The 13,839-nt window shown below is 40.2% G+C and overlaps 1 protein-coding gene and 1 long non-coding RNA gene across 2 annotated transcripts; one reads left to right on the top strand and one right to left on the bottom strand.

Annotated features, from left to right (window-relative positions):
* The first annotated feature begins 1,375 nt into the window (after positions 1-1,375).
* LOC132386489 (zinc finger protein 229-like) lies at positions 1,376-6,315 on the top strand. Its single transcript, XM_059958781.1, has 2 exons — positions 1,376-1,443; positions 4,065-6,315. Exon 2 carries the CDS (start codon positions 4,469-4,471, stop codon positions 5,714-5,716), a length of 1,248 nt encoding a protein of 415 aa, XP_059814764.1. The 5' UTR covers positions 1,376-1,443; positions 4,065-4,468; the 3' UTR covers positions 5,717-6,315.
* A 2,434-nt stretch (positions 6,316-8,749) lies between these two features.
* On the bottom strand, positions 8,750-13,624 carry LOC132386488 (uncharacterized). Its single transcript, XR_009509553.1, has 3 exons — positions 13,199-13,624; positions 12,927-13,111; positions 8,750-11,392 (listed from the first exon to the last, which is right to left on the bottom strand). It is a non-coding gene; the product is annotated as an uncharacterized LOC132386488 (long non-coding RNA).
* Positions 13,625-13,839: the final 215 nt, after the last annotated feature.

The raw sequence follows: 13,839 nt of genomic DNA, 5'->3' as shown, positions 1-13,839 counted from the left end.
ACGAGTGCCTTATAGAGCCTCACCATCGCATCCCTGCTCTTATATTCTGTACCTCTAGAAATGAAAGCCAACATTGCATTTGCCTTCTTCACCACAGACACATCCTGGAAGTTAACCTTTAGGGCATCCCGCACAAGGACTCCCAAGTCCATTTGCAGCTATGCATTTTGAATTCTCTTTCCATCTGAACAATAGTCTGTCCGTTTACTCCTTCCAGCAATTTGCCACTTCTTTGCCCATTCCCCTAAACTACCTAAATCTCTCTGCAGCCACTCTGTTTCCTCAACACTACCCGCTCCTCCACCTATCTTGGTATCATTGGCAAATTTAGCCACAAATCCATTTATGCCGTAGTCCAAAGCATCGACACGCATCGTAAATTTCTTTATTCAGCCTGTAGAGACTCTACACCTTCCAATCCTATGTCATCTCTTTCCAATGATTTAATATTATTTCTTGTACACATGGCCACACCACCTCCTGTGCCCACTCACCTATCTTACTGATACACCTTAAATCCTTGGACGTTCAGCTCCCAATGACAGCCATTCTTTAGCCAAGTTTCACAGATGGTCACAGCGTCACGTTTGCCAATCAGGAGCTGAATTCCAAGATAGTCCATTTTATTCCTTATGCTGCGTGCATTCCAATACAATACTCTCAGTCCTGCATTTGTTGCTTTCTGTTTCAATTGCCCCACGACTCTATTGCCCTGTAACTCATGCCACTAGCTTTGATTACCCTTTACTCACAAGTTTGGGTCGATCATCAGCACGCAGTGCACAACGGATGTGTGACTGTCACTTCGTATAATACATTGATGCAGATGTAAAAGATGATGAGAGGCATTGGTCGTGTGGATAACCAGAGGCTTTTTCCCAGAGCTGGCTACAAAAGAAAGATCAGAAGCATTTGGAAACTGGTTGACTGAAAAAAAAGTGGTTAATTTCTGCAAAATACTGCTGGAAATCAACCGATCCGGCAGTAAATGTGGAGAGGAATAGACAAAGTTTAGACCAAGCCCGCTCCGCATGCCGAGTGTGTACTCCTCTGCTTAGTTGCTGCCTGAACTGCAGAGTTCCTCCAGCATTTTGTATGTGTGTGTCCCTGTATTTCCAGCAACTACAGAATCTCCTGTGTTTTACACCTGCGTTTTACTTTAGCATTAGATACACTTTGATATTGAGTATATTGTTTATGGGAGCCGCTTTCCGCGTTAAACCAGCTGCTGATTTTTCTATATACACGAAAAAAATGAGGTATAGATGTTGAACCGGTGCTTGCAGAAATGTTTAATGGCACCGTGATTACCCATAAGGCGCTGCGTTAAAAATTTCCCCTGCGCCGAAGCACCGATGAAATGCGCAGGCTCAGCGCTGATGACGTCTACGAGTATCACGCATGCGCGTAGTACACCGAAGGCCTTGAAAATTTCTGGTGCAGGTAAGAAAGTTTCTCTGTGTTTTTATCTTAAACACCGACTTCAGGACAATTCCTGTGAAATCCGGTCACCGTGACCTGCAATCCCGGGATAGTCCTGCTCTCGTCCCTCACTCTCAGTCCCACTATCTGTACACGGGCCCCGGGAAGCTTCCGGCTGATGAGGGAATGGGAACCGATGGATCTCTCAGACAGAGCTGAGCTCCAGCTATCTAAATGCAAGGATTAGGAACTCGGAGAAAGGGAACAAAATATTTTACATCACCAGTTGAGAAAATCGCCTTTGTTCTACGTCCAACCTCTAACAAGAGAAAATCTGCAGATGCTGGAATTCCAAGCAACACGCACAAAAAACTGGAGGAACTCAGCATTAGTACTCTTTTCCACAGATACTGCCTGGCCTGCTGAGTTCCTCCAGTATTTTGTGTTTGTTGCTTGTTCTCCTGTTGCTCTGGACTTTTCTACCGGTGAGAACATGTTTTGTCCCATTCTCTCTGGGTACATAATGATATCAAACACCTTTGGCTTGGGCAACAAGTGGCTTTTACATCAAAAATATGCCAGACTCCAGTGAGACAGACTACTGCCCTTCCCTTCATATACATTGGCATTGCATTCACTGAGTTCACCACTGTCAGTCATTGGGGGAGGGTTTAGGGGAATATTTTTGTACAATATAGAAACTGGTGATACCTGTGTGCATTGTGGTGATGCAAAAGTTGCTGGAGAATTTGCAAGTGGGAAGAAGTGGAGTGATATTTGGAAATCTGAATTTTTAATGTGTAATTTAACAAGCAAACCACATATGGACAATATGCAAATACTTTGGTGAGAAAATCCTTCATTACCCATTCCAGGCCTGCTACATAGGTTTTGTGAAAGTGCAGATGAACTTGATCGAACCCAGAGGAGATCAAAGTTCCTGTCAACAGTGATTTGCCAGCTATGAAAATGAATACATCTCTATATAAAATTCACTGTGCACATCTTGTCACTGGATAAAAAATGCACAGTATCTGCAGACTGATGATTACAAGTTAGAGGGGCTATTGGTGAGAAGGCGGGGAGATCTCCAGTGTCCCTGATGCCCTCACATACAAGATGTGCATCCAGCTGCAGCTTGTAACCCTGCACTTCAAAGAGCTGGAACTTGATATGGATGAATTCCAGATCATCCAGGAGTTGGAGGTGTTGATAGATATGACATGCAGAAAGGTGAGTTACACCGAAGATGCAGGGCACAGGAAACTGGGTGAGAGTCAGGAAGGGGAATGAGGTTAAACAGGCATCACAGAGTACTCTAGTGGCCATCCCCCACAACAACAGGAAGACTACTTTAGAAGCTGTTGTGGGAATTCCCTGGCAGAGGGCTAATAGAGGATTCGTTAGTTAGGGGAACAGATCAAGAGGTGACTAATATCCTAGTGGTAAGGCTTGCCAGAGGTAGTGGGGGGGGGGGGGCAATGGTTATGTGGTTAAAGTAAGTTGTAGGGGGAATGGGAGCCAGAATGACAGAACAGATAGTGGAGATGGTGAATTGAATTGAATTGACTTTATTATATACATCCTTCATATAGATGAGGAGTATAAATATTGACATTACATTACCATCTAAATGTGCAATGTGTAATTTAAATTGTTTTATAATAATTAGTTTGTATATAGCACAGACAAGAAAGCATAGGAATCAATTAATCAGTCTGATGGCCTGGTTGAAGATGATGTCCTGCAGCCTGTTGGTCCTTTTGCTGTGGTGCTGTGTGCTGGATGGTAGCAGCAGGAACAGTTTGTGGTTGTGGTGAATTTGGTTCCCAATATCCTTTGTGCCCTTTTTATACAAATCCATATGCCTACCATCCCGGCTCCCATCCAAACTTCATTTAAATAGGGAAACTGAACTCATATTCACCAATTGTGTTGGCATGTCATTCCACACGCTAACTGTCATTTAAGTAAAGACCTTTTCCATATGTTTCCGTTAAATTTTCACATTCCCCTCTTACGTATGACCTCTGGTTATTATCCCACCCAACCTCAGTGGAAAAATCTGCTTGCATTTACCCTATCTATACCCTCATAATCGTGTATACTTCTAACAATTTTCCAAAGCAATGTATAATTTCATTGTTTATGTTTAGAGTCTTTTTTACGTGTATAGGATGATGAGGGACGTAGATCGTGTTCATAGCCAGAGGTTTGTTTTCCCAGGGCTGAAATGTCTAACACGAGGGAGCAGAGTTTTAAGCTGCAAGGAAATAGGTACCGAGGGGATGTCAGGGGTAAGATTTTTACCCAGAGAGTGGTGGGTGCGTGGAATGCACTGCAGGCTATTTGACTGAGAGTGTTTCAGTTACTGTGGGGCCAGGAACCCGTGCTGCTCAGTGGGAACAGGGATAATACAAATGTCTCTCCAAACTGTGCCAGGCCAGAAATGCTCCATTCTTATAGAGAGAGGCATCTTATAGATACCAGCAGTGTGCCCAGTTAGATGATGAGTTCACTCTCCAACATGTGTTGAACCTCACTGTAACAGTGTGATGTCAGTTCACAGCTTCACAACTCAAGTGATCCCATCTGAAATGTTGTCCTAGACCCACGGATGCATTTTGTTAATCTTTTTACAGGTTCCAAATGACAAGAAATTTCTCTACGGGAATCTAAAATGCACCACGCCAGTTTTGCTGTCTCTGTCCAGATATTTAGGAAGTGGAGCAAGGGATTCACTCGATCATCCTTCCTGCTCAGGCTGTGGGGAGGATTTCACTCTATCATCTGACCGACTGGCACGCCTGTCATTTTAAACAGGTGATTCCCATTCATCTGCTCAGACGGTATGAATGGATTCAGATATTTCAGCTAAAGGGACATCAGCAAGTTCACACTGGGACAATGCCATTCACCTGATCTCTGTGTGAGAAGGGATTCAGTAGGTGTTCCCTCCTGTAAACAAACCTGTCAATTCACACTGGGGCAGAGACCTTTCACCCGCTCAGACTGTGTGAAGGGATTCACTAAGTCATCCACCCTAATGGCTCACCAACGAGTTCACACTGGGGAGAGGCCGTTCACCTGCTCAGACTGTGGGAAAGGCTTCAGCTGCTCATCTAAACTGAAGGTACATCAGAGAATTCACACTGGGGAGCGGCCATTCACCTGCTCAGACTGTGGGAAGGGATTCACTCAGACATCTGAACTGAAGGTACATCAGAGAGTTCACACTGGGGAGCGGCCGTTCACCTGCTCAGACTGTGGGAAGGGTTTCACTCAGTCATCTAAATTGAAGGTACATCAGCAAGTGCACACTGGGGAGAGGCCATTCCCCTGCTCAGACTGTGGGAAGAGATTCACTCAGTCAGCCCACCTACGAGCACACAGGTCAGTTCACACTGGGGAGAGGCTGTTTACCTGTTCATACTGTGGGAAGGGATTCATTTTGTCGACTCAGCTACTGAGACACCAGTCAGCTCACACTGGGGAGAAGCCATACACCTGCTCAGTGTGTGGGAAGGGATTCACTCGGTCATCCGCCCTAATGGCTCACCAGCGGGTTCACACCGGTGAGCGGCCGTTCACCTGCTCGGACTGTGGGAAGAGATTCACTCAGTCATCTCACCTACAAGCACACAGGTCAGTTCACACGGGGGAGCGGCCATTTACCTGCCCGTACTGTGGGGAGGGTTTCACTTTGTCATCTCAGCTACTGAGACACCAGTCAGTACACACTGGGGAGTGGTCGTTCACCTGTTCAGACTGTGGGAAGGGATTCACTCAGTCATCTCAACTGAAGGTACATCAAAGAGTTCACACTGGGGAGCGGCCGTACAGCTGCTCAGACTGTGGGAAGGGATTCACTTGCTCATCTAAACTGAAGGTACATCAACGAGTTCACACTGGAGAGAGGCCGTTCATCTGCTCAGACTGTGGGAAGGGATTCACTCGCTCATCTGAACTGAAGCTACATCAGCGAGTTCACACTGGGGAGAGGCCGTTCACATGCTCAGTCTGTGGGAAGCGATTCACTCGGTCATTTCATCTGAAGGTACACCAGCGAGTTCACACTGGGGAGAGGCCGTTCACCTGCTCAGACTGTGGGAAGGGATTCTCTTGCTCATCTCAACTGAAGGTACATCAGCGAGTTCACACTGGAGAGAGGCTGTTCAGTTGCTCAGACTGTGGGAAGGGATTCACACAGTCATCCCACCAACAAGCACACCGGTCAGTACACTCTGGGGAGAAGCCATTCACCTGCTCAAGCCTGAATTATACCTCTGAGTAGGCACTATGGTGTAGCATATGCAGTAGCCCATGCATGTTGTCTACACAGTTGTGAGCATTTCTACTTGTGTGTTTGTGTGCCTGCGTTGCTCTGCCAAAATGCTAGTTGGTGTTGGGGTGCTATTCCACTGTGTTGAATTGACTCGAGTGGAGTTGGGAACGATGGCAACTGCTGAGTTCATCTTGTTGGAGTTGGAGCTAATGGATGTTGAACAAGAGTTACTTTTATTGAAATTACTGCAGCGCAGAAAGAGAGAAATTTTTCCATTTCTTTGTGCAGTCCATGACGTCCAAGCCGCTCTTGTGGAAATTTCTTTCCACAAATTTGATGCCATTTTCAAGTCTTTATTGTGTGCCGGTGAAGAGTCGTGCAAATGTACATATTTTCTGACTTCCTCACTTACCCTCTCCTCAATTTGTTCCATTTTCCAACTTTGAAACAACAGGATATGCGTAGGAGGAAACTGGCTGCTGCCAAGTAGATCAATCACAGTTCTTGCTGTCTGTGTCACCACGATGCATAGTTACAGTTTTGGGAATGTGCACGTTAGGCTACATTAGGCAAAAGACTCTCTTGGAGGCGCTACATGGAGTCGCTTTCCGGCTTTGCTCTATTCATTTTAAATTTACTTACCACCCCTTTAATATCTTTATCAAAGTGTTTATAACACTTTTATATATTTGAATTTGAATTTTAATCGACTAAAATGGCTTACAGAGGAAGAAAGGCATTAGCTGAAGGCAAGGAAACTGCAATGGAAATGGGAAGAAAGCAGGTGTCTTTGAACAGCCTAAAAAGTTTCAACTTACTTTACAGGCTATCTCGATTCTTTTGGATGAAAAACTTGCTAAAAGGTTTACTACCTTGGAAGTATGGTTAAAGGAGAGTGAAGGTAGGTTGGCAACACTTGAAAAGAAGAACAAAAAACAGCAGTGAGAAATTTCATCGCTTGTAACAGCTTGAAACAGAGATCACAAATTGAATTCTTTGGAAAAGAAATGAACTTTGACCACTCATATATTGGAGCAGAATAAAGTCAAGATTATTGATTTGGAGAGTCGAAGCCACAGACTGAATTTGCGAATAATAGACACAGTGAGGACATTGAGAGCTGGGATCTTACTCATTTTTTTCTCAATTCTGAATGGAGGTCTTTGGCTCAGAGGTTTTTCTTCTCTTCCTGCGCTCGACCGCGCACATCGGGCGCTGAAACCAAAACCGTCGAAAGGGTTAAAACCGCGTCATGTAATTCTACGATGTCACAATGGGAATACTAAGGAGCTCTTCATTCCGATTGCTCATCAGAAAGGAGTTACTGAGCATCAGCATCTTAAGTTTCATTTTGTTGTAGATTTTTGTCCTGAGGTTATGCAAGAAAGATTGCATTTTAAAATGGTGATGTCAGAATTATATCAGAGGAATCTTTGTCCAGCTTTGTTCTAAACATTTCACCTAAGGGTTGCTCTGCCCGACAAATCATTCAAATGCTTTAAATCCGTGAATGAAGCAAAACAATTTCTCGAAGATCTAAGCTTGAACGCAGATGTCTAATGTTTTGAAGATCAATATTTGAGCGTGGATGTCTATGAAATTTACGGTTCCTTTATGTCTGTGTATCTGGTTTATTAATTAACAACCAGCTTATAGATTTGGACACTTTAGAACTTTGCCCTTGGGTTGATTACAGTCGCACTGTGTTTTGACGTACGGACGTTTATTATGTTTCCACGTTAAAGTTCCTTTAATTTTTCCTTCATTGTTTTACTTTTTTATTTTTAGTTGTTTGCTTTTGAAAATCATTAAGACTTTGATTTGCTGATTATTTCCTTTTTCTTGAAATATTATTAAAATTGTATTTTGTGTCATTTTTAAGACCTTTCCTTTTAAAATGGTCTGCAATTGGCTGTTTTTTCTCTAACATCTGCTTGACATTCCTCTCGTAATGTTTTGACAATGGGTGGTTTGTTTCTTATTTTTTTTATTTTGATAGATTTGCCCTCAAGGGAGACAAGGGTAGGGAGGTTCTTAGATAGTTGTTTGGCTATCTATTGGCCAGGTTTTTATTCTTTGTGGTTTGGGGTGGGGGGGGGGGTAGGGCTATTTTTAGTCTAGTATTTTTTTCTTTTTGGCTGAACTGAAACTACAAAAATGTCTGTATTGTCGTAACTTCCGTTTCCTCTTTAAACTATTTTCCATCTTCCTGATTCGTGAGTTTCCTATGCAATATGGTTAACCCTTTACATACTACATTGTTTATTTAAGGAAAATGGATATTCCTAATTAATTTTGTCATTATTAATTTTGTTTCATGGAATACGAACGGTTTGAATCATCCAATTAAATGGAAGAATATTTTTTGAGTTTTTCATAGACTGAATGTTCAGATTATTTTTGCGCAGGAGACTCATCTGAGTAAGGAGGGTAATCAGCGCTTCCTTAGTTTTCGGAAAGACCAACAGTTTCACTCTAACTCATCGACTAAGGTGAAAGGTGTTTCTTTTTTTTATAGACTCCTAGATTTCATTTGTTCACTATGATACAATTTCAGACCAATATGATAGACTTCTATTAAACACCGGTTAACTTTATGACAATAAATTAGTTTTGGTTAATATTTATGCACTAAATACTGACTATACTGAATTTAAGCACTTTTTTGCATTTCTTCTCAATTTATATGAATATATGGTAATAATGGGTGGAGATTTTAATTGATGTCTGAAACGTATGATGGATAAGTCTGTGCCTAATCAGGTACTTACAAACAAATCTGCTATTTTTATTAATTCCTTCTTAGTTGACTCTGGAATTTTAAAAATTAGGAGGTTTTTATATCCTAATGAAAAAGAGTTCTCTTTTTTCTCATGTATATCATAATTACTCTAGATTCCTTTACACCTTTATTGATTTTCGATTAGTTTCATTTGTCACTGCCTGTGAATATGATAACATTGCCATTTCCGATCATGCACCTTTGAAATGATCAGTTAAGTTAACTGATGTAACCTTTGGTACCAAACAAAGGCGGTTCAACTCTATTTTACTTCAGGGCTTAAATTTTATTAATTTCATTAAAGAACAGATTGCTTTTTTCTTTTCAACTAACTCAACGGAAGAAATTTTAAGTGGGATATCACACGATGCCTTTAAAACATATATCCGAGGGTAAATTATTTCACACTCTGCTGGATTGAAAAAAAAAATAATTTCAAATTAATAATGAAATACGTACATTGGTTGATAAGATTAAAGAAATTGATAGAAATTATTCTATTGCTCCCCATTTGATGCTTTATAAAGAGAGAGTTGAACTTCAGATGCAACATCATTTGTTATTAACATCCCTGATTGAAAATCAGTTACTTTATATATTTGTTGATAAATTGGGTAAATTATTGGCTAACCAATTAAAAGCTGCTTTAGCGAAACTTCAGATTAATAGGGTTCTTAAACAGGATGGTACTTTGACGGTTGACCATGACGAAATTAACAAATTTTTTCAAGAATTTTATACCAATTTATACTAATCAGAATTTCCTGAGGATTCTATCATAATGCATGAATTTTTCAGGAAATTAAATATTCTGAAATTATCAGTTGATGAACATTTAGTATTAGACACACCCATTACTGAAGAGGAAATAAAGAAAGCAATTTATTCAATGAATTCTGGTAAAGCACCTGGTCCGGATGAGTATACAGCTGAATTTTTAAAATCTTTTTCCGGTTTACTTTCTCCCTGGTTAGGTAAAATTTTTAAAGATGCTTTATTTGTACATAAGTTACCACAAACATTTTATGAAGCATCAATTTATTTAATTCCCAAAAATGATAAATGATCTCACTGAATGTGCAACAGACAGAACTATATCTTTGTGAATGTTGTATCTAAAATCCTTTCTCAAATATTAGCAATTAGATTGGTGAAGATATTGCCACAAATTGTCTCCGAGCATCAGACAGGATTTATTAAAAATCATTATACACATTTTAATGTTTGGAGGTTAATGAACATTGTATACATGACTTTATCTAAGACACCAGAATGTGTTATCTCGGTCGATGCCGAGACGGCGTTTGATACATTTGAATGGGAATATTTGTTTAAAATACTAGAGAAATTTACTTTTAGCCCAAAATTTATATCTTGGATACAATTGATATAACATATACCTTTGGCGTCTGTTTCACTAATAATCAGAGATCCCCTTTCTTTAGGCTTTTCCAAGGTACTAGACAAGGCTGTCCCTTACTATCAGATATTGGCCTGGAGCCCTTGGCAATTGCTATTCGTGATTCACCCAATATATTTGGTGTTACTCATGGGAATGGGACGCGTAAAGTATCACAATATGCAGATAACCTGTCGCTAGATATTTCTAATCCAGAGTAATCCATTCCTGCAGTAATAACACATCTTGCACAGTTTAGTAGTTTTTCTGCTTATAAACTGAATCTTAATAAAAGTGCTTTCTCCATTAAATAGGCAAGTCTCAATTTACAGACAGTTACCATTTAGATTGCTTGCTGATTATTTTATTTATTTGGGTGTTAAAATTACTAAGAAGCACAACGATTTATTTAAAGTTAATGTTTACCCTTAATTGATCAGGCTAAACAATTGTTTACTAAATGGTCCCCATTGTCCTTATCCTTGATTGGTTCCATTAATGCTATTAAGATGATTATTTTACCTAAATTTCAGTACCTATTTCAGGCAGTATCAATTTTTATCTCTAACATTTTTTTAATATTATTGATTCTAAAATTTCTGCATATGGATGGCAGAATAGAAATCCCAGGTTAAATTAGAAATAGTTACAGAAATCAAAAAAGGAAGGCGGCTTGGTTTTGCCGGATCATAGTTTTTATTATCGGGCAATTAATATTCGATATTTAATGTTTTGGACACAAGAGTTGGATGAACCTTGAGCGTGAGTCTCGACAGGAGTTTTCATTGGCTTCTATGTTAGGGGCTGTGGTTCCCTTTCCACTTACTAAATTTAATAAGCAAATGGTAATTACAATAATTAAGCATACAATAGGAATATGGTTTCAATTTTGGTACGTTTTTGGACCAAATAAATATATACTGTCAAGTTCTATTATATCTATTTTTTTTTCTTTCAACCATTTAAATTGATCAAGCTTTTCTTTTATTGCAAACAAAGGGAAAATTATGTTTTCGTGACTTATTTATGGATGATTGTTTTATTTCTTTTGAACAACTTTCTAATATATATAATTCGCCTAGATCACACTTTTTCTGATATTTACAGATTAGAAACTTTTTGAATGTTATTTTACCTTCTGTTCCGATATCACATCAAATTGAAGTTACGGGGGAAAAAAGTTCAAATCCACATCAGAAGAGTTTATTATCATTTATTTATGATTTAATTATGAAATACACTTGGATACTTCTGATAAAATTAAGAATGAGTGGAAAAGAGAACTTGGGATACCTTTACCTGTACAGAAATGGGAGAAAATTCTTGAACTAGAAAATACCTCTTCAGTGTGTGTCAGACATGCCTTCATGCAATTTAAGGTGGTTCATCGGGCTCATATGTCCAAGGATAAGTTTGCTCATTTTTACTGCCATTAAATCCTGTTTCTGATGGATGTAATTCCGAGGTAGCTTCCTTGACACATATGTTCTGGTCTTGTCCTCCTCTAAAAAAATATTGGAAGGATATTTTGAGATATTATCTCAGTAGTTCTGCGTATTGATTTACAACCACATCCGACTAGCGCAATTTTTGGACGACCGGTGATGGACTCTAGTCATTTATCCTCGTCAGCTTGTCGTCTAATTGCATTTGTTACATTAACGGCCAGCAGATCTACTTTACTTAAATTGAAAGATTCCAATCTCCCTACTACATTTGAATGGTTCCCCAAACCATAACATGCCTAAACGTGGAAAAAATTAGGAGTGGTACTGTGGATCCTTCGGTTGAATCTGAAGAGACTTTGAGGCCATTTATTCAATAGTTTCATATGATGTAAGTTGACCCTTTCCGAATCTTGTGTAATAAGTTTTTGTTCTTGTATAGACGAGCGGAGTTAACGCCAAATAATTTCAGCCGTTGTAATATGACAGCCCAATTCTGTCTTTTTTTAAGTTTAGTGTTTTTTCTAGTTTACGATTTTTTTCTCCTTTTATAATATCTCTTTCATGGTTAGTTGCTATGAGATTAGGAGGTTAAACTATATTTGTCATTTGAAATCTGTGCTTTTACGTGTCAACCGTTATTAATGTAATCCCGATCTCTTTGTATCGTTATATAATTGCTATGCTTATTAAATTTGAAACTTAATAAAAAGATTGAAAAAGAAAAGGAAACTGGCTGCTACTAAGTGGACCAATCACAGTTCTTGTCGTCTGCGTAGCTGTGATGCGTAGTTGCATTTTTAGGTATGTGCGCATTAGGCTACGGCATACAGTACAGCCGAGGGTGCAGCGTCGGGTACGCGGCCAAGTAGAGCCTACGGCGTAGACTCGACGGAGAAGAATAATTCTGGCTTCAATGTGTGGGAAGGGATTCACTTTGTCATTTCAACTACAGAGACACAAGCGAGTTCACACTGGGTAGAGACTAATCACCTGTGCAGACTTTATCAGGAGATTTTCACAGCCAAATCAACCAAAAGTGCATCATTCAGTACACACTGTGGAGAGGTTGTTCATCTGCTGTGAATGAGGGAAGCTATTCACTCATTCATCTAACCTTACGTAACGATCGCTTCAGCTGGCAGTTTAATATACGGGGTGATAGCCCCCCCCCCCCCCCCCAGCCCGAGCAAACTTAGGAAATCTCATTTGGGTGAATGCTGTGTGATGTTTCCCATGGTACAGATCAGTACCCCGAAGTAACAAACGATGCACAATATGCAATTAAACGATTGAGCTCTATAATACTTATTTTGATTACAGGGTTAGTAAAGAAACTGAAAAAAAAGAAAAAGGGCCCGCTCTCTCCATTCACGTCTTCTCATCTCTCGCCAGCAAAAAACCGTGAAAATCTCTCTTCCAGACTCACAAGAAAGAATATTTCTGTCATTGCATAGCCCCACACTCGAAAACCCTATTTCCTCTAGTCTTACCCTAAACATTGCTGCCACAGAGAAACCATTACCTCAGCAGCGAAACATTACAGAGAGGCCGTTACTTTAGCAGTGAAACCTTACAGCGTGTTACACTTACCACACACTACCGGTTCACACTGGGAGAACGTTTCAATGAGCTGCATGCTGAATATTTATTCATCAGCGTTGCTGAATGCAAATTCGAGAGTGAGTGTCGGTGCTGAACTCTGCAATTATTGCTGCTGCTCACCAGGCATGTGAGGAGTTTCTTCTGCTGCATAGTCACCTTTAATGGGACTAGACCTGTGACAAATAAATCAACTCTATATTAAACACTGTCTCCGGTGCTTAGTGAATTTATAACACACCTAGTGTACAGCAGAGAGTCACCTCAGGCCGGCTGGACCTTGCCAGTGATTCTGTTCCACAGCAGATCTTTCAAATCCTCCCCTGTTGTTCACCTCTCACTGTCCATGTGAATGAGTTCCAAACAGTCACCACTCTGTGGGTGAAGAGGTTCCCCTTGAATTTCCTGCAGACTGAAGAAGTCGAGCTGACTGCAGTTCTGCCTGAGATGTTCTTCGCCCCTCAAATTTCTATGCATCACAAAGAGGAAGTAGAATTTTAAAGCTAAGGTGACAAAACCGTGGCTGTTAAGAAAAACCAAAGAGAGGGCATAGAGCAAAAATCACTAGTATGTTGAAGGATTGAGAAGATTTTAAAAACCAACAGAATGCAACTAAAATAATTAAGAAGGAAAAGATGGAACACTTCAGTGAGCTAGCCGGTAATATTAAAGAGGATACCAAATGTTTCTTCAGGTAATTATAGTGTAAAAGAAAGGCAGAAGCGGATGTCGAACCACTGAAAAATTATGATGGAGAGGTAGTAATGGGCTCGGAGTGCAAGGTCATGCCAGATGAACTGAATAAGTCTTGTACATCACTCATCTCTCGAAGACACCGGCAGGAATACGGAAGTACCAGATGTTAGTGGTCAGAATGTGTGAAGTTACATTACTCGGGAGAAGG

This window comes from Hypanus sabinus, unplaced genomic scaffold (genome assembly GCF_030144855.1).
Source record: "Hypanus sabinus isolate sHypSab1 unplaced genomic scaffold, sHypSab1.hap1 scaffold_118, whole genome shotgun sequence".
Lineage (NCBI taxonomy): Eukaryota > Metazoa > Chordata > Chondrichthyes > Myliobatiformes > Dasyatidae > Hypanus > Hypanus sabinus.
The sequence above is the reverse complement of the archived record's forward strand: the minus strand, read 5'-3'. Positions and strand labels throughout refer to the sequence as shown.